General features: G+C 36.1%; 1 protein-coding gene across 2 annotated transcripts; it reads right to left on the reverse strand.

Moving 5' to 3' along the window:
* Positions 1–71: 71 nt before the first annotated feature.
* baiap2l1a (BAR/IMD domain containing adaptor protein 2 like 1a) lies at positions 72–21,213 on the reverse strand. Of its 2 annotated transcripts, none has more exons than XM_079397813.1 (14): positions 20,999–21,213; positions 20,062–20,137; positions 19,798–19,884; positions 15,514–15,575; positions 12,902–12,973; positions 12,675–12,809; positions 9,170–9,322; positions 8,451–8,606; positions 8,149–8,269; positions 7,747–7,960; positions 4,220–4,279; positions 3,947–4,100; positions 1,472–1,515; positions 72–1,375 (listed from the first exon to the last, which is right to left on the reverse strand). In XM_079397813.1, the coding sequence occupies exons 1-14, from the start codon at positions 21,047–21,049 to the stop codon at positions 1,303–1,305; spliced, it is 1,458 nt and encodes a 485-aa protein (XP_079253939.1). In that variant the 5' UTR covers positions 21,050–21,213; the 3' UTR covers positions 72–1,302. The 2 variants fall into 2 exon arrangements, with proteins under 2 accessions (XP_079253939.1, XP_079253938.1); XM_079397812.1 differs by having other exon boundaries at positions 3,947–4,103.
* Between the last annotated feature and the right edge of the window lie 455 nt (positions 21,214–21,668).

A 21,668-nucleotide genomic window follows, 5' to 3' on the forward strand; every position in this document is an offset into this window, starting at 1 on the left:
AAACACCCAACGCAAATATAGCTGCTATTTTTTGGAAGTCGCCGCCTTGACTACAAAATTTAAGAAAAGTGCTGAAGCAAATCCTTTATCTGCTATTTGACATGATCCAGTTTTACAACATGCAGGATACTCTCACCTCATATGTCAGATTCAGATTTTTACAATGAACACAGCAAATGTCTTACTCACCAGCACCAGTTTAAGCAATACAGCATTTTTATAGGGTATGGGATTAGTAAAGTGTGTTAGAAAATGAAAACTTTATAATCTAGAGAGAATAAGTATTCATCTTTATCCTGTAAGGAAGGCCAGCTATTACTGAGAATAGCATATTTTCTGAGAAAATCTAACAGAACAATGGTAAAATAATATCTAACACATTTCAAATAGACATATCTTTATTTCGGAGTAATGTGGTTTGAGAAGAAATGGGGCAATGAATCAATATCACAGCACAAAAAGAAAAGGGTATGAAAGAAAAGAATGTATCCCCTACATGATGACATGCTTGCTAAGCCATAACATGTACACAAATTTACAAGACTTCGTTAAAAAAAATCTATATGTATTTACTTAGGACCCAAGGATTTCTCTTCCATAGTGAAGAACGCTCATGAGTTTGAAGCTGATGTCCAGCTAAAGCCAACATTCAACTGTGCAGCTAGTAAGAAAGTTATCACCACACATTGCACTCATCTTTAACATTAGGAATAAAGTGTCTTTACTTTGTCCTCCTTTAAATGTGTAAAAGGATAAGGAATCCATAAACATTTTAAAACAACGAAACCATGACAATGTATAAGAAAAACAGGCTAAAATTAATCCATACCAAACAAAACACTTTGGCAACTTTGGCAAACCTCACACTACTTCACTGGATTTTGAAATGAAATATGATCTGGTTATGCGATGTATTTCTAATTAGGGGCTGCAATACTCCAACCTTAAAATATACATTTGGGTTTTCGGCTTACCTTTACAAGGCCCCAGACATAGAGGACCAATATGGTCAGAAAATAGCTATTCAAGAGCCTGTTTGGTGCTGTGCATTCTCTTGGAAACTCAAGTGTATGAATCCAGTTACAATTTAAAATAATTTAATCAAAGTCTAAAATTCTTATAAATAATGCCTCCTGGAAATTTTAATCTGCTGGTTTGCATTTTTAGAAACTTTAAGGATTAAAATTGATGTTGAAACAGAACCCTTTCTTTTGGTTCCATTGCCATATCTGCAATGCATCAATATAGGCAAAACCTCTGAGACACAACTTCACATCAGGGCAGGGGCTGCATGCAGTCTCATCATATGACTGGTGCAGATCTGTCATTTGTGATGGTGGGTCGTAGTTTGACCGTGGCAAATGGATTCCCACCCCTAATGAGGAAAACAGACATTGTGATTGCAGAGAATGGGTTAAATGCTAGTGCACTGTAGTAATACTGATAATTAATTCTGTTAAAAGATACTCACCCAAGGAATGGTGGCACAGCATGACCATTTGGCAAAGATGCCTGCTGCAAACACAAAAATAAGAATAAAAAGTGATCAGCATAAACCGTGATTCTATTCTTTAGAACTTAAAGTGCAGAGTGTATTTTCCCTGTCAAGCTGGTTCGGTTAGGATGTCAGTACATAATTCGGTCACTTCACCAGCCGACTAAGTACCTGGAACAATCGCAGTGTCCTATGACCTCATCATATGCGTCACGAATCTTGATAATCTTGAAACGCTTGCTTTCGCTGTCTGAGTGTTGAAAATCTAATCATAACCACTTAAAGTGATTATGAACTGCAAACAGTCAGGGAACATGCATGTTTCTTTATGAATAAGAGAAGGGTGTACTGGGAGTATTCTAGAGGTAAAATCGGTCCAAGGCAGGCCTTATTTCATATTACAGGTGTAGGTCACTCAGAATTTAACACATTATATGATGTTTTATTAACAAAGTTCGGGAGGAGCACGTCAGATACTTAGCCTAATTAAACACAAGTGGTACGCAATCAAGTCAATCAACTCACGGACATAAATACAGCTGACATACCTCCACTCATTTGACGGTCTATCAGCATCCCTCCACCACCCCTTCTCCACCAATATCACTAAGTTCTCACCATACCACGGGGGGATACTCTGGGTTCGGGCCATTCCCGAGCTCAGATCCCTTCCCCAGGACAGCACGCCAACTACGTATTACCATACTCGCCAAATACGCATTACGTAACTCGTGCTAAATATATGTAAGTGTGAACTCGTGAATTACTCACTAATGTCATTCCAAATTTTCCAAACTACAATTCATACTGACCACAGGCTGTCAAACACCCAATATTATCAAACTAACAAACAAAAACACCATAAAAGTACCCAATATGACTCTTTTTATTATGAACAATGAATTATGACCACAGGCTCTCAAGCTCTAAAAAAGAATCCAAAAAAAAAAAAAAAACTATGCGGGGACCTTTCCCGACCCCTACCCCCCTCTCTCTCCCACTTCCCCTCCTGTCATTACTCTACTGTCCTATCAAAATAATGAAAAAAAACCCTGCAAAAATAAAGCTAAAAAACTCCCAAAAACATACAAACATAACACAAAGTACAAAAGTACACCATGCTTACCACCCCCCAGCTCTAAAAAAAAAATAAAAATACTCCACATGACTCCTTTTATAGCGTAGTTTAAGAACTAGAATCATCATCACATGATCACATTCAAGGTGAATTATTTGTGACCAAACACTTTCAATTTGATCTCAGTGTCCTGAGGCAGTACACGTGGCTTGAGGTCATTCAGAAGAGGGAGCCAGATATTCAGATTCAGTTTGATATCAGCTGATATAATATAGCTTTAAATATCTCAACTCTCCCTCACAATGTGAAAACCAGGTAGGGAGCATTTTTCAGATGTCTTTTTATTTTTCACAATGATAGTAATGCAGAGCATTCATCTACCCCTCCCTAGGCCCCCTGGCAAAGAACAAAGTTTACATTATTGCAGGTCTTAGAATGTATCATTTTGTGGTTATTTCCACTTATGTTGATCTAATTTGTAAAATTCAAAGTCTAATGTTAGCTGAAGAAATATAGCTGGGTCCAAAAGAGACTAGTGAAAATACTTTACATAATTTTATATTACATAACACTTATTTGCATTATTTTCTAATTGAAAGAAATTGGTTACAAATCATATTAGAAGCAATAATTTGAGATAAAAGTTGAATTTGAAATTTAACAAGAATTTCAGAATGACAGCAGCTCTCAAGTTTGTGTAAAACCTGATGATCATTTTCTCCAGCATGATTTGAGATCATCTAAAGAGCATCTTGAGCTTCAATGGAAGAACATCTACACCGTCTATACAAAGAGTTTACATGATGAGTGTCTCAAATTTATTTTTTAATGATTAGTGACTTAAAAATAGTGCAGTCTTATATATTTATTTTTCATATTACAAATATTTAATGTATTTTTTTTTTTTGAAAGTCTCTGAAGCTCACCAAGGCGGCATTTATTTGTTATTTGTAATATGCCGATTTGGTGCTCAAGAAACATTTCTTATCGATGTTGAACATTTTTTGACAAATTTTTAAAATAATATTTATTTGAAGAGATATTTTGTAATGTCTTTACTTTTTTTTTTTTTTTCAGCCAAGTTAAATATTTTATAAAGCAACAGTGTGGTATGCATCTTCAAACTGCACTGTTTGCATTTTCTACGTGCACCCTCTGTGCAAGTAATAGAGGTTTCACGTTTACCGTAGAAGGAAACCTGATCCGATCAGGGGACTTCCTCTCAGAATACACCAATGACTTTGTCTACTTTATGTCAAACACAAAAGGATAAGAGGCCCAGATACTCCTCTTCGTCTCTTTTTACAGAAAACGGCTGCTTTTCCAACTACCTTTGGACTTAGCTTTCCTATTCGCCAGCACAGTGTGTTTACCATGTTCTGTGGAGAGGGAGTGGAGGGCTTGATGGGCCTGTCCCTGGATGAGTCACTGTAGTCAGGCGGGGGCAGCAACACGGGTTCCTCCTCCTCGTCTTCCTCCGGCTGCTCTGGATCAGTCACATTCTGGCTACGCAATGGGCTTTCAACTCTGCTGAATAAAATACATAAATTGATGTATTACTGTTCTGTTAATGGATAAATAAACATTGTTAGTTTCAGCTGAAATCACATGATTTTCACTCAAATTCAAAGGAAACGCAGACTCACCTGTTGGCAATCACTGGCTCATTGTAAGCCTGACAATAAGATGAGGGAAACCAGCCCCGTCTGCAATTAAAAACAAAAAATATCCATCATATGCATCATGATTTTCTAACAAAAATGGGTACCGGCTCAATTTCTATATGCATTAAGGCTTTTTGATTTCAACTACTGTATGACCAATCAAAAACCACTGTATTGGCACAAATGTAAAGTGAAACACCATGTACCACGAAGATTACATTAGGTTTTGGTTGCTTAGGAACTGTCACACCGCCAGCTGTGCATAACTTTGAACTGAGCCTTCAAGAGTGCGTTAGTGCATTAAAACATTTTCACTTCTCAAAATAGTGGTGACAGCATAATGGGTAGTAAGGGGAAAATCTGTGGACCTTAGACCTCTGAAATGGCAGAGCTGCTCATTAAAATATGCAACACAAACAAGTATAAGACCACACAAAGCACAGCCACTGATGCCTCCACTGCAGTAAGATCATTTGACCTCTCGTTTGTATGTTGCTATGGGTGAATGATTAAATGCACGTTAATACAAAGAACAGATGCACCTGTTAGCTTTAAAACATTGTTTTTAGTGTCAGCAAAAGGAATTGCAAAAATTGTCATTCTCAAAAAAGAACAACGTTTAATTGAATCTAACCAAATCAACTGAAATTCAGCTTTACAGTAATGATGAACAGGTTAACATAAATTTAGTTGCACATAAATTATATTATTATTATTATTATTATGTGTATCTGAGCTCATTTTTTTGCTGTCTCTGAGAATTTTGAATATAAAGCAGAGCTGCACAGTACAAAAGTTTTCCTCGTGTTTGTTGTTAAAGTCTGTGTGAACCAGAAACTCAGACCTGCTTAACTTCAGTACATACTTCAGATATATTTCAAAAAATTGAATTAGAAAAAAAATAGAGGGCAGGTCATTTTTTGACATCTACAGCTCGCAGCAGACTGACGATTGGAGGGGATAGTCCGAGAAGAAACACCATTGCAGAGGGGAAGCAGTTTTGCAGATTTTGACTAAATATTACAATAATTTTTTTTCTGTGGATGAACTTGAACCAATTAATTCTTAACTAAATAGCATAAATGTTGATTTCACACATAATTTAAAAACTACTAAATGCAAGAATAAAATTAAATTCCTATGAAGTTTCATGCTAACAAACTCCTGTCTGAGGTGTACCCATGTCGGCATTCTGTGTCTAACTGAAGGCAACAGTTTTGTTTAAGTGCATTAAATTTAGGCCCATGCACAGGCTTATGGCAGCAGCATGTTTGTTTCCTCTCAATGACATACACAAGCACCTCTAACATGTCTGACATGTTGAACATGTCTCACCAAATTCTGCAAATTAACAGAGTAAATCTAATGAACAGAAACATGTAACCAGTCTTTCCAGCTAAGGAAAGCTGATGTTGCTAACATTCAAGTCAACTATACTGTGTGTGTACATACATATACACACACACACACTTACATACATATATACATATATATATATATATATATATACACAGTACTCAACATTAGAAGTGGATCAAAAAAATCAAAGTTGTCCTAAGACAAGAATGGGTATTGTTTTGGTTTTAGGACAACTTTGATGAGAGGTTTTGATCCACTTCAGATGTTGACTACTGTGTATAAATATGACAAATGTGAACAAAAAAGCCTGTAAAAATTAATCTGCATCATTAATCCTTTTGATCTTTCATAAAAATAAAAAAAATAAAAAATAAAGAAACGTAACCTTTCATTGAACTAAAACTTGAAAATGGGAGGAAATCTCATTATGAAAGAAATGTTTTTCTCAAATACACGTTGGACACAATTATTGACACCCCTAGAAATTATTATCAGTTAAATATCTCTGAAGTATATTCCCATTAATATTTACAATTTTGAGCACTCCAGAGGGATTATGAACATGAAATTATCCAGACACGGCTTCCTGTTTCACAGGAATATAAATAGGCGAAAAAGCAAAGTCCAAATTCCCTTAATCATCCATCACAATGAGAAAAACCAAAGAATATATTTCTGATGTGCAGCAAAAGAAAATTGAGCTTCACAAATTAGTGAAGTGGCTTTAAGAAAAAAAGCTAGAGCAGTGAAAACTCCCATTTCCAACATCAGGGTAATAATTAAGAGGTTCCAATAAACAGAAAATGTTACAAATCTGCCTGGAAGAGGACGTGTGTCTATATCGTCCTAATGCATGGTGAGGTGGAGAATTTGAAAAGAGAGAATTGTAGAAAATAGATGAGTATCGGGGTCAGAAAACCTTTAAAAAAAATTGTCAAACAGCCCCTACATCACCACACGTTGTTCGGGAAGGTTTCAAGAAAAATTCTCCTAGCTCATCCAAAAACAATCTCCAGCATATTCAGTTGTCAGACACGACTGGAACATCAAATGGGACCGGCTTCTATGGTCAGATGAAACAAAAAAAAATAGCTTTTTAGCAGCTAACACTCACGATGGGTTTGGTGCACACAGGGATAAAAAAGTACCCCATGTGTACAATGAAATTATACTGATATATTTTTTATATTTTTATATATATATATATTTTTAATGTTGTGGGTCTATATTTCTGCTGGAGGTCCTGAACATCTTGTTTAGACACATGGCATCATGGATTCTATCAAATACCAACAGATAAAAAACTCAACAAGTGACTGACTCTGTTAGAAATCTTATAATGGGCCATGTTTGGATCCTTCAACCATTCAATAATCCAAATACAAACCTCAAAAACAACACAAATGGGTCACTTGGCACAAAACTAAGCTTCTGCTATGGCCATTCCAGTCCTCTGACCTGAACCCTGTAGAAAATGAGTGAGGTGAACTGAAGAGAAGAAACACCATCATGGAGCTATGAATCTGAAGAGATTCTGGATGAAGGAATGGTCTCTGATCTCTTGTCAGGTGTTCTCTAACCTCATCAGGCATTATAGGAGAAAATTTAGAGCTGTTAAACTGGCAAATAGAGGTTTCAAAAAGTATTGAATAAAAGGGTGCCGTTAATTGTGGCCAGTTTGTATTAGAGAAAAACATTTATTTCATAATGGTATTTCCTCCCATTTTAAATTCTTATTCTCCAATGAAAGGTTAGATTGTTGTGAATTTGTTTAATAAAAGATCAAAAGGATTAACAATGCATATTATTTTTCACAGCCTTCTTTGATCATATTTACCAAGGGTGCCAATAATTCTGACCACCACTGTATGTATGTATGTATGTATGTATGTATGTATGTATGTATGTATGTATGTATGTATGTATGTATGTATGTATGTATGTATGTATATATATATATATATATATATCCATTATACATAATATTTTTTTCTTTTCTTTTTTTACCGTTCCGCAGAAGAAAGTAAGTCAGTCATACAGGTTTGGAACGTCATGAGGGTGAGTAATGTAGCAATAACTTTCATTTTTGAGCAAACTATCTCTTTATCTAAGGATGAAAAACAAGCAGTCCTATATAATGGTTCACTTACTGTCCAGTGTGTTCTAGTTCTCCATACAGCCATCCATCCCTCTCCTCTTGAATAAGCAGTGTAATGATGTCTCCATCATCAAAGCTCAGCAGGGTCTCGTTATTCCCTGCTGTGTGGGGGAAGATAGTTTGCACCCTGGTCTTCTTCGCCATATCCATACCGCTAGACACAGACTCAGACCTAGACAAGCCGTTTCCATCTAGGCTGTCTTGATCTGTAGATTGCAAAGTGCAATTTACGTGATATTAACGAAAGATATTTCGTGGCAGTAATCAGCTAGATCAGTAATCACAGCAACATTTCAAGGAATGCCTCATCAACACAAAGACTAGTACGCTTGATTGTTGAGAGCGGAAGAAATTAAGTCTGATTAGATCAAAGTGTAAGAAGCTGTCAGCTTGCCTGAGTACTGCTCTGATGAGATGGGGCTTTTAGGAAAGTCCTGGGAGAACATGCTGGCCAGTGGGCTTGTGTGGGCTTTGAGTGATGGGGCCGGGGGCGGAACAATTGAATAGGAATTGGTCTGAGGAGAAAAAATGCAACAACACAGAGACCTTCAAGTCAGTGTGCCGTTTTGAACAAAACTCAATCTGTTGGTGTTCTACTTAAACAACTAAGTTTTATGTAGCTCTCAAACAAAAAAAGTAGCATTTACACATACTCATATATTAATGGTGGTACATTCTCTTCTGTGTGAGACTAACCCTGTCACTGTGCTCCAACGTAGGCGAGGACTCTGGTAGGACTGTCATTGGAATCTGCAGACCCTCAATCATGGATATCACTGTGTCGGGCACCCTGGTGGCATCGGTACACTTATCTTGCCAGCTGGGCAGTGTGACGGTCAGCATCTCCTTGGCCTGTGGGGGAAAAGTGCAAAAACTGTTCAAAGGAAGAAAGGCAAAACAAGGTAAACTACCATTCAAAAGGTCAGTATTATTTTTTGGAAGCAAATTAATACTTTTATTTAGTAAGGATGCATTAAATTGATCAAAAGTAATAGTAAAAGTAATATTACAAAATATTTCCTTTGAACTTCCTATTAAAAAAAATGTATCATAGTTTCACAAAAATATTAAACAGCACAAATGATTTCATCATTGATAATTATCAGAAATATTTCTGGCGCACCAAATCAACATAATAGAATTTCTGAAGGATGATGTGACACTAAAAACCTGGGTCATGGCTTCTGAGAATTCAGCATTGCCATCATGTATTTCTGATCAAATAAATGCAGCCACGGTGAGCATAAGAGACTTCTTTCAAATGCAATCAAAAATCTTATCAACTCCAGATTTTTCAACAGTATTGTCACATTACTTCTGATTTCTTGTTGCTGCCACGTCTAACAACATTAACTGGAGCATCAGTGAGTTTGATATTTATTAATTTAGAAAGCTGAATATTTACAGGGGGTCACCTTGTCGTGGAAGGCTGTTAGCTGATAGGTGAAGGCACAGTGTTTTTCCACTAAGAAGCAGAACCTCCTTTTCTCTTCCAGCAGAGCTTCCTTACATCCTTCTGCAATAAACCTCTGCATGTCTGTCTGCCGGGATGAGATGGTCTCCACACACTAAAGATAATAATGATGATAAAATATGGCATCACATCATTCTCACAGTTGTCAGCTAGCAAGGAACAGATATATTCTTGAATTCTTGCTTGAAATAAACCTTTTTTGGGACATACTGCATTGAGAAACAAACAAAACATCACGTTCAATAAAATGAGACATCAATCATCTCATTATGAAGTCCACATAGTCAACACCTCATGCTAATGCAGAAATCTTCTCATGAGTAACTCTCTTTCCAGACTGAGGATTCATTACTTTTATAGAACAGAGCTGCTGCCCAGTAGACCTGTGAAAATGACACCAGAAACAGAGTTCTGATCTTCTTCCCAGGATTCCCCTCGCTATTATAGTTCTGTGCAAGTTGTCATAGTGACCGTGAACGTTGCTTGTTTCCTTGGAGTTGTTTTCAGAATAATTTTTTTATTTGCAGATGATGTCTGGACAAGAAAGTCCTTCACTTTCAGAGTATTGTCTCTCAGTGGCTTTAACAACAGCAGCGCATTACAAATACGAATGATATGACTTCATGGCTAGACTTGACATCTTTTTGGATGAGATTTCAGTCCCAGTTAAGATAAATTACATCTCATCAGCTCAAAATATAGATATTTACATGATGGGAAACAGGTTTTCAAATATGTACTTCATTTGACCCCACCCAAAATGTTTTCGGGCTTTTTTGCCTTAATTTTGGATAGGACAGTAGAGGGACAGACAGAAAATCATGTAAGAGGAGAGAGGGCAATTTGATCAAGAAAGCACCTCAAGCCAGGACTAAAACTCAAGTTGCCCAAAAAAGCAACCTCATCATATGTCAGAGCACTTTCCCATATGGCTATCATATGGCTTCAATCCAAAATTATTATTTTAAGTTTGATACTGTTTACACAATGGCAATTTTAAACTAATTTCAGACTCATTGTGATTTGCAAAGAAAACACAAATCACACAATGACTGAAAATCATTTTAATCTGATTTCTTCATTCCTAATATTTTATTTCTTCAGTGAAAACAATTTACATGATTGTGAGTGATGCTTTGTTAAACTCAGTTCAATTTTCTTTCAGACATCTGTCTCAAAACAAGACTGAAATAAACTTTGAAGCAAACACATTACATAAAAAGGTTTCCATTGCAAACTATTCAAAGAAACAATGTGCCTTTGAAAGGAGGAACACAATGGTGACTGTTAAGCTATTAAAACTGACTATTAAAATCTACTGCAACAGATTCAGCGCAAATATCAAATCATGTTTCTGATATTGAGCCAGAAACTTAATTGAATAGAGCTGTTCCCATTTTTCATGTACAGCCCTTTGTGATGGCTTTCCTCGAGAACTTTCTATTTGCTTTTAGAATAGTAGGTTTGGTTGAAAGACGTTCACAACTAGTTACAAAATGGTATAGGCATTCGCCTATTTTCCACAATAATAACCTTTTGTCAGGCAGTACTCCATTTCATTGTCTGCAATGGACTCATAGTAAAGTAAACACTCTGGGAGATATCTATGATGATAGTGGTTTCAAATCCTTCCAGAATCTTAAAACTCAATATAATCTGCCAGGCACCTCCTTTTTTATGTATTTGCGTATTAGATCGGCCCTACGGGCGTATGGGGTGCCTTAACTCTCAACTGTCTGTTCACCCTTTGCTCAAACTAATCCTTCCTTCTGAGGAATCTCCCTCCTCTGCTTCAGTCATCTATCTCTTTCTTCTTGAGCATTCATACAAACCTTTATCTATTACTACTGTTTGGGCTAAGGATCTTAATGAGGATGTGCATGTTTTATTTTCCGATCAGGTATGGGGTATGTTTAAATTGTCTTCTAAAAACCCTAATCACCAAATGATTAATTGGAAATTTCTGCATAGGGTTTACTTGACTCCATTGAAATGTTTTTATATGAATCTGTGGTCTTCTCCTAAGTGTAATCTCTGTTCCCAAGGAGTTTTAGGCACGTTTTTGCATTTTTTTTGGGGAGTGCCCCTCTCTCTCTCACCTTTTTGGACTCAGCTCTCACTGGACCTATCATATTTGTTGGGTACTGAGATATGTTTGACTCTGTGCCATTTTTTCATGAATGACTTTTGGGACTTCACCTTGTCCGTCCAACAAAGATCTTTACTGTTAGCTGCTCTCACAGCAGCAAAAAAATTGCTTGTCATTCGCTGGAATCCTCCTCACAGATGAACCTGGACTGTGTATTTGTTGAACATTATACGAGAAGTAGAGAGTTCCATCGAGATAATGGATCTAACGTGAAAACTGTAAATTCATGGCATTCAGCTTTTAATGTTGTGTCTTCTTTTCTAAAATCTTTGTAAAAATAATTGTATTGTTATTTATCTATTAATATTAATGTCTTTATTATTTATTTTATTTTATTTATCTATTTATTTTTTGAGTCTACCAAAGGGTGGGATGGGTTGGTATGGGTGTTAAATTAATTTTTTGTACTACCGTTCCAGAAAATAAAACTTAAACAGTTGTTAACAAAAAAAAGAATAGTAGGTTTGGATTGGCGAGTAATATAATGTCTGTCCTGAATATTACTTGGAAAAAATTCCACCTTATGTCCTACAAAATAAATTACAAACTGTCCAATGAATTTTGAAGTCACTGTTGTTGTTTTAAAAATGTTTCTATATAAGGACTATAATGGTTGACTCATCAAGCATGTAAACACATCCTTGTTATAATTGCAGTCTTCATTATTATCATTTTTTTTTTAAACGAAGTTGGAGAGAGAGAGGGGGGGGGGGGGGGGGGTTGGGAAAGGTCCGCAAGCCGGGACTCCAACACAGGACGCCCGAAGCGCAACATGTCGACACGCTGCCCACGAGGCTATCTCATCTCTATTCACTCAAGGATATTTCATGACAGACTTCTCTCTGGTGATTCATCTGCCATTCATTTTTGAGAGCAACACCCACATCTCAAAATCCAATCAACAACCGATGCACAGAACCACGTCCCTGCCTATTTAAGTCCTACAAGTCCTATCCACATTTTTTCTTTTTCGATAATCAGTTACACTCATACATCAAAATATGAAAAAAGATCTGTTGCTACTTTCGTTTCTTGCAACTTCAAGCAACTTAGTGCACACAGCATTTATGTTGAGAAAATCTGTAAGTCAGTTCAAGTAATATTCATCTAAAACCCCGGGGAAATTACAGAAGGAAAAAATGGCTCAAAAATACAAATTTTCAGCTAATTGCTCATTTTCTTCCAAAATGTAGGACTACAAACTGAACAGCTATGTATACGATTAAATGATCAGACAGAAAAGACTGCAATTTCATAAAAAATAAAATAAATAAAATAAAAATACAAGAAACCTCACCTCATTTTCTTTGATCTCATACTTGGATGAATGCTTCCCTTGACTTTTTCTGCGCAGTTTCTTCAGGTCAGCCTGTGATTTGTCTAAAAAGTCTTGCTTCAATTTGTGTTCTGACTGGTATCTTTTGAAAGTGGCCTAGAGGGATTGTAATACCACCATGTTCATGAGCTGTCCCTGCTTGCACTGGTATGGGAATGGGAAGTATTGCTTGATTGAACGTTACTTACATTCATGTACTTGATATCCATATCTGTTTTCCTTTCCAGTTCAGTGATGAGCTCTCTGTGGAACCTCTTGAACTGTAGCAACAAGGTTAATGGAGATAAATCACCAAAGAGCGATAATAATCAATAAGTGAAATTGCATTATTCACCCTATAATTCCACAACAATGATAACATTATTTAGAGAAGTCGAACAGAAGGGCTCTCTTATCAGCTTAGGTAGCTAAATATTCACAACACTGAGAGTCTGAATACCTAAGATCATCTGATTAAAAAATGGTTTGGGAGGAAGAAATGCTCTGAAAGTGTAAGGGTCAGCCCTTAATACAGTCACATACCTCAGATAGGTTCAGAACACACACTATCCCAAAGGCAAAATATTATTTTATGATTTATAATGTCAGCATTTATGTTGAAGCTTCAATATCAAGTGACTACAAGAATGTTTGAAGTTACAAATACATATAATACAATCAATATAATGTAAATGCAAATCCAATGTCCTAAAATGTTTCTCCAATAGCACTGCCTGCTACAGTTTTGCTTATAGGTTTAAATATTCATTGAAGATGTTTATTTCATAAAAATTGCATTTTGTATGTTTAGTACTGCTCTAATGATGCTACTTTACATATTTATACACTACCTTACAGACGTTTGGGGTCAGTTATTTTTTTTATGTTTTTGGAAATATTCTCATACTCACTAATTTTTTTATCAGAAATTCAGTAAAAATAGTACTATTGTGAAATGCATATTTACTCTATTTAAATTAACAGTTTTCTATTTTAAAGGGTTCATGAACTGAGAAATCAAATTTTCCCTGAGTTTTTGGCATGTAAGAGGTTATTGTACTATAAAAACATCAACAGCTTTGACTGAAACCAAGCATCCAAAATGAAGTGTTTCGGATGTTGTCTCAGTATGACATAATACTGTGACAAAAGCTCAGCCCTACAGAATCAGAGCAATGCCTACTTCCACATCATTGCGTCTTTGGCCCCGCCCACTGGCACATTAGTGAGATGAGAAGTAGAGAACAGAGCTACAGGACCAATGCACTAAAAATAACATTACTGTTACATTCCATCCAGGACATATTCATTTGGGTTTTATTATCATGGTATATCATTCATGATATGCGGCCAGTGGACCCAATGGCCTTCTGGGAGTTGTAGTTTTTGTTGTATGTTTTGTCCTATTTTCTGTGCTCCTCCCTGTCCTAATCTAGGTGATTGGACCTACCAGCTGCTCCTCGTTAATGTCAAGAGGAACCAGTATTTAAGAAGATCAAGAGAGGGAGCCAGTGAGAGGTTCCTTCTCTCAAGAGCATGAGTGTGTTGAGATGTTGCCAGTCCCAGAGTGTTGCTCTTGTTGGTGTGTGTTAAGCTTAATATTGGCTGTAGTGTGCAGTTTTATGTGTTAAGCTTAAATTTCAAACCAAACTCAAATGTGATGTGGATGTAGTGCACAGCTTTGAGTCGTTTGCCCTGTTTCTTTTAGTGCTGGAGCAGTAGGAAGTCGGGTGCCATTTTCTTTTGTCCTTGTCTTCTCCTGTTTTTGCTAGTTAGGAAGTCCGGTAAGAATTATTTGAATTTATTTTTATCCTTCGAGGTTAACTAGATTTCCTTTTATAGGTAGTAATCTTTTTTTGTTATTTTGGCTTTGACTGGGCAGCCAATGCTGCGGCGCCCACTGCTCCGGGTGTGTGTGTGTGTGTGTGTGTTCACTGCTGTGTATGTGCACTTTGGATGGGTTAAATGCAGAGCACGAATTCCGAGTATGGGTCACCATACTTGGCCGTATGTCACTTTCACCACTCCTGAAGAGATGCTTCTCTCATGTTGAAGTTGTTTTGCTTGGATATCTTTTTGCACTGCATGTCATTTGTTTACTGTAAAATTAATTTACTGGCATCTTGCCTTGTGTACTGAGTGCTGGGACTGAGAAAAGTTCAAACCTTTACTTTAAAAATGTTACTTCCCTTTTGCCCCTAAAAATCTAATTGGGAATGTAACCATTACATTCCAACAGATCCTAAAGGTAGGAAAGCTACCATAATGCTATAATCAACACTAACTTAATATCAGCAGTTGTAATTGTTTAATAAAAAAAAGTTCCACATGTAATTTCATGTGCAAAGATGTTACCTGGGTATGACAGTGGGAGTTTTACATTAAGTCTTCAAGGAAACATGTCCCTTTTTAAATTGAGCTTTACATAAGAGGGCTAAAATTAGAGTAGAATTTATTTCTAAATTACAACTTTTTTTTTTTTTTTTTTATAACATTATAAATCCATTAATAAAAGTATTCATTTATTTTTAAAAAAACCTTATTGACCCCAAACCTGAATGGTAGTGTATTCCATAAGTCGTAATGACATTAATAATTCAGAATTTTAGGAAATTACCCTCAAAGTCATGTTCAAAAATCACCAAGATTTTACTAATACTCGAAGACAATGCATTATATGAAGAAACCAGGGCATTAAAACTACACATTAACGAGGAACATACTGAATACCTATTAATATCTACCGTTTCTTCTGGAGCTGGAGAGAAATACAAGAAAAAAACGTGATGCATCAAGATCTTAAACCATATTGCATACTTACAGTCTCCTCCAGCTCCAGTTGGACCTTCTTATGCACTTCTGAAATCTCCATTAACACCACTCCTGAGAAGAAAAATTAAACATTATTGCTACTACTGATATTTATAGGGTTTGTTTCTATCTCGACTGGAAAACTTTCAAAGTTGCCTTTGGAGAGGCATGAATTTGTACTTTGGACTTGAACTTCTCCGTACATGACTCCCCTATGACAATTTTTCATGCATTCTCCTACTCTGTATGATCAGTGTCATTTCATCTAGCTGGGGCTCCATTAGTGCTGCTCATAAAAACAAACTTTACAGCAAACAAGCAGAGGTGAGCTGTAGCATTATCACTCATCCAGCAGTTATAGCATCATTAGCATGGCAAGGTCAGCAGAGTCAGTAAATGCCATCTTTGTACTGAGAGTGTCAGCACCTGCTCCTTTTTTTTTTTTTTCACAACCCCTAGAGATGTTGCATAAAAGTGCACAACCTTACAAAGGTTACAGGGCATCCCTGTCAATGGATTATGGAAAGCCTAAATGGATTATCAGTAGTGCCTACAAATGCAGATGAATCGGTATCAGTAAAATCAACTTTTGATTGTATAAAAGCCAAATTAAAAAGTGTAATGCAAATTAAAATTTACATTTATTTAGTCACTTAGCATAATGCATATTCATGTTCAAACTTGCACATAATCCATCAGTGCACATTATTCCTTTTTACTCTGCTTAATGAATGTCTTTGATTGGATCAGGAAAAAAAACGAGGGTGGCAGATTCCCATCCCACAATTTTTCACCTTGAATATCCCATTTCACAAATATGTCAGATTACAGAAAAAAATGGGATGCGAATGATGTTTGATGTTTATTTCAGATGTTTTACAGTAGTCAGTTAGTTACAATGGATAATTTAAAATCAAAGAGTAGCTGAAAAGTCATAGTTTAGTTGCATGTGTTGTGTTCTTTATGATTATGCATATGCCAGTTTGAAATGCATTTAATTTTTGAAAAAAAGCATTTAATGAAGGAAATATCAATGTGCAAATATACCTGCCAGAAACAGAATTAATACTTGTTTGTGTGCCATATTATGTTTTGTTATATTATCTTTGATATAAAATATGAGAGAGTGACATCAGAGAGACTCTGATTAATAATTTGGTAAAACCAACAGCTGAGATGGTTTTCCTTTTGGAAGGTAAAATTTTTGCAACCTAAAACAGCACACCAAAACATTACAAGTGTATCAGATTAATAATATTGATTAGGCTTAAGAATTGATACATTCAAAACACCAGGTGTTCTTATGCAACTCATTTTTAGTGTAAACATCACACTTAAGCAGTTTGATGCCATGAATTCCTATGACAAGGAAGAGGGTTGCCTGGACGTGACAGGCGATGCTTTCAATGACAAGATAATATTACACAAGAGACCTGAGACCTGATTTCTGACAATAAAGCCATGCTACAACAACAAGAAACTGAAATTACTGTGTGAATCACACTATTCCCATGATATGTCATTCAAGTACACCTACATTTGTTTGGATAATATAAAAGTAGTGCACTCAGTTAAATTATTATTTTTTTTAAATAAAGTAAAGTAAAATTAGAACGCCTCGGGTATAAAAGAACAGGCTTGGGGATTTGCATGTCACTGTGATCTGTGAACGCCACATGCATGAGAAATCTTCTGTCCTAACACAGACACATCCAAGGGGGGGAAAAATTTAAAGAAAAATTTGCAGACTGAAAACATTTTGATGAGAAATATGTACAACCTCAAATGGAGGAAATGCTAGCTAGTACCAACATGAGCTGCTGTTTGGAATCCATTTTACTTTCATAATCTGACACTTTCAAAGTAAAAACAGATATTCAGCGATTTAAAAAAAAAAAAACGTAACATTTAAGAATGGACACAATACAAATTTGCTAAAAAATTGCCCAAATGGCTAATTAGTTAACATTACTCAAAAACCTACACAACCAAAGTGACATCAGCAGAAAAGAAAAGTTGTTTCAAACTGGAATAGCAAATAATATCATTTTGCTTGAAGACTACAAGTTCAAGGATTTTTTTCCTATGAAATAATGTGCACTGATGATTTGACCACAATAAGAGCAGTTTTATGCATTAATAAAATAAATAAGGTCAATTCAGATTTTATGTTGGCTTTAAATTCCACACATTCACACATTTTACGAATAAAATTTAACAAATGTTACCATTTCAAATACATTACCTGGTAATACTTGGGTCTTGTGCGTTTAACAAGAGATGGAAGCTTACCCTATCTTTTTCTATATTTACGTTATAGATCTTATTGCGATTGATTCATCCATGCTTAGGTTTTTTTAAACTTGCAATCAGTTCAATTAACAACTGGTAGACTGGGCCAAGACCAATAGTATGAAAGAAAAGATTCACCGCTACTTTTTTTTTTTTTTTTTTACATCGCAACTTTAATTAACATCTACTTTGTGGGCAACTGGTTGTGTTTGTTGTCTTCTAATGTCAAAGTGCTTTCCTAGGGTTTAGATGAAAATTACTTAAGAGTCATTCAGTGAAAATGTTATATTAATTTAAACCATAAATAACAAGGAGAGTAAGAAAATTCTTTGAGAAAAAAAATCTAGACATTGATTTATTCGCCTTAATGCTTATTGAGAAGGCTAAAGGCGTTTAAAAGCATTAATGTGTGTCAGTGGTGTTCTACTGCCAACCACAGTAAATATCTCAAAAAAAATAAATAAAAAATTCACCTGTAAAATGCTCTAAGGGGTTGATAAATAGCCACATTCAATTCAATTCAATTCATATTGCTTTATTGGCATGACATACTTAGATACATATTGCCAAAGCATTGTACATTCCCACCAAAGGACATTTTTCACTTCACATCACAAAGCACCTAAACCAAACAGTCTCTGGGAAATTCGCCATGTTCCTACCAACCACATTCTGGTTGCCGTTAGTGCTGTAAGATATGTCTGTCAAAAGCAATTCCACCTTAAGATGTCAAACACCTTGACGTTAAGGAACTTGTTTCGTTAAAATAACAAAAGTACACGTACATGTGAATGTTCGTGGTCTTCATTTTAGAAGAGCGTGTCAGCAAAGGAGAAGAAAAAGGGTGGTGACTAAACAGCACTTCTTACATTCCAGTCATACATCTCCGACTGAATGTTTAAAGTCCCTAGAGAAATCACTTTAAGAACTAAATGGAGAGTTACAATGGTAATTCATTATGTAGTATCATTTGATGAGACATTTGGCCCAGACATGCAGTCTGCCGTTCATATTAATTACTAATCCAGAACTTTCTTTCAGGCATGTTGATGTTGACACAATGCTCACTTGATCAAGTGTCACGAGCAGTCATAAGCTATGCATTCCTTATATACGGAAGACATTGTCTTAATACTCTTAGAGATCATTATGAAAAATTGCAGATAAGGTTTGCACCAGTAATCACTACAGCATTAGAATGGTACAGCATAAGATGGTGATATGCCACATGGTCTTATGACTAAAATAAATGTGAATATTTATGGCAAACACAGAATTTGCATGTTCCACTGGAACATTCGAGCTGTGATGCTTTCCTCAATGGGATCAGAGGTGGAAAGGTTTGTAGACAAAGTCTCACAGAGTCACTGTTTACTTTGTGTGTTTGCTGGCGGTCTGTGCAAAACATGTGAGAGAATCCACACTGTCTGGTAGTCATTTGAGCGGTCTGAAAGGGATTCCAGGAAAAACTAGGAACGATAAAGCCAGTGAAGCTCAGTAAATCACAAAAGAACACTTCACTGGAAAGCAAAAGCTCAATTACAGTAAGTAAAAAGTATTTGTACTAAGAACGATGTGTACCATTTTTTGGGTAAACTAACAGATTAATGTGAAGACAAAGCCATTAATCTTTGTAAAAAAGCACATAAAAGGTATCATTTTCTTTCACCGGATCTGCGGTGGCGAGTATGAAAAGTTGCCATTAAACAGATGGCTGTTTATAAATCGCAGTAAGCTCTGTCATTATTTCCAGAAGATATGAATCAAACTGATGCTGAGTCACAAAAAGTCAACAAGAGCCAACCCTGTCTGGGGCTTTAAGCAGACGCAAATGTGGAACTCTACTGAGAAAATGAGGAAATAACTGGCACAGCATATTCCAAGACATGTTGAGTACAATGAATCATCTGCTAAGAAATGTTAAGCCTCGTTTTGCACAGAGCACATATTAGCGAAGGCCAGATTAGGACCTCTGGGTAATGGTTTAGAGAGTAATACTCACCCAGCTCCCTAGAAACGGGCGATACGGCCGCATTTTCCCCAATCTTTGAGACTGCATCGAAATATGCCTTTCCAGCAAAGGTCATTGCTATGAGAGAGTGAATAACTCATATTGATTAACAGGAACTGGTAGCCAGACTGCCTGTATTCCAGATTTTTTTTTTTTTCTCAGAGCTTTAGGCTTATTGAGCTTTTAAGGGATATTTTATGCAAAAATGTAGGGTTATGTATATTTATTATTTTGTAAATGAACTGATGTGATTACCTGTCACTGCTTTCTCGTAGCTCTTCCCCAGGTTAACCAGATTCCGCAGTCCTGGGTTAAACTGTTCCATCACATTCTGGAAGAGCAGGAAACAAAACTCATATTTCAAAATTACAGGGAAAGCAGCCAACTGCTGCTGAATGAAACAGAGGAAACTTCAAAACTGACTCAGATTAATACACCTACCCCAGGGAAGATATTTTGTATAATGCTTTAGTTTTTTGTCTATACAATCAAGTAAGTGGTATCCAAAGTTGTTTTGGACCCCATTGATTTTCATTGTATGGACAACACTTAAAACATTCTTCAAGGTTTGGAAATATAATGAAATATGAGTAAATAATTACATAATTTTAATTTTGGGGTAAACTGTCCATGTTTCTACATTTTAAAAGTTCCCATTTCCCCTGTTCTAGGTAAATCACATTGTATTGTCCATGCAAAAAAAATTACAACACGCTTTCTAAAAAAACCTCTACTTTATCTAAAAATACCCTCGTTTAATCATTGACTTATAATTCTAATTATATTGCCTATGAGAACAAAGTCCTGCTTAAGTATAGTCTCTATTGAAATGCCCTTCTGCAATGTAATTCTGGGCAGTTCCTCAGCTATTTCCCAAGAACACACCCTTGTCAAAACAATGAACAGCAGGTATGCCATAACAGAAACAGTTCAGCACAAACTGGTTTCTTTACTCAACCCAGAAACCCAACTGAAGCACTTTAAAATGCACTCATGCCTCTATACCTTAATGACAAAATGTAAGAGTGCCATAAAATAACACTTCATTATTAAACAGACAGACAAACCAACACAACTTCCACGAGGCTGCATGTACTGGGTTTAATAATAGGCGGTCAATGACAAACTATATAACCTACATACACACGCCGTCGATGACCAAGAAGATAAATGCAGTTTAAATTTACGTTACCTTATATGTGCTCTCGGTGAGTTTGTTCACGTCCTCCGGGATTCGAGACATTTTTGCAGGTATTTTCCAAACGTCCTTGGTGACAATGTGTTTGATTCAACTTTCCCCGTTCAAATCGTAAAGCTGTGTTTTCTTCCCACCTGTTAACGTGAGTGAAGCGTCCGAGCGCTCTCGAGAAGAACACGACTCTCTGCACTGATGCTCTGAAGGAGGATGAAACCTTTCCGCGCGACCTCATGCCACACGTGGAAAGGTGGGATCCGTGACGTCACAGCTTTCTACGGCCATGTTTTATGTTTTTGTTTTTGGGGGGGGTTCGCTAAATGTTATGTTCCGATTATTCTGTAATGATTATTAAAAACTATATTTTGTTATTGTTAAAGACATTTGGGCTGAACTTTGATTTATTTTTTTCACTGTGAATATATGTTAATAATGCCCTTACAATAAAAATATTATTTTAACTTATGACAATAAATAAAACAATGGTCTAGAATTTAATTTATTTATATTTTGTTAGCTAATTCATTGTCAAAAATCGAAAAAATTTAAACAATTTTGTGGACTGAATCCAAGTATAGGTCTCTGCAGCAAAGTAATGGGAGTTACCAGATCAGGGCGTTTTTAGACCATCTGTCCTGATTGGCTGACGTCATAGTGATGGTAGGTT

Source organism: Barbus barbus (genome assembly GCF_936440315.1).
Source record: "Barbus barbus genome assembly, chromosome: 38".
Lineage (NCBI taxonomy): Eukaryota > Metazoa > Chordata > Actinopteri > Cypriniformes > Cyprinidae > Barbus > Barbus barbus.

Excerpts from the sequence above, each read along its gene's own strand:
- baiap2l1a (XM_079397812.1), bottom strand. The coding sequence starts at position 21,049 with ATGTCTCGAATCCCGGAGGACGTGAACAAACTCACCGAGAGCACATAT. Across the intron at positions 9,323-12,674 it reads ATGAGATCAAAGAAAATGAG|TGTGTGGAGACCATCTCATC; the intron begins GTGAGGTTTCTT and ends TATTATCTTTAG. Across the intron at positions 8,270-8,450 it reads CGTTGGAGCACAGTGACAGG|ACCAATTCCTATTCAATTGT; the intron begins GTTAGTCTCACA and ends TTTTCTCCTCAG.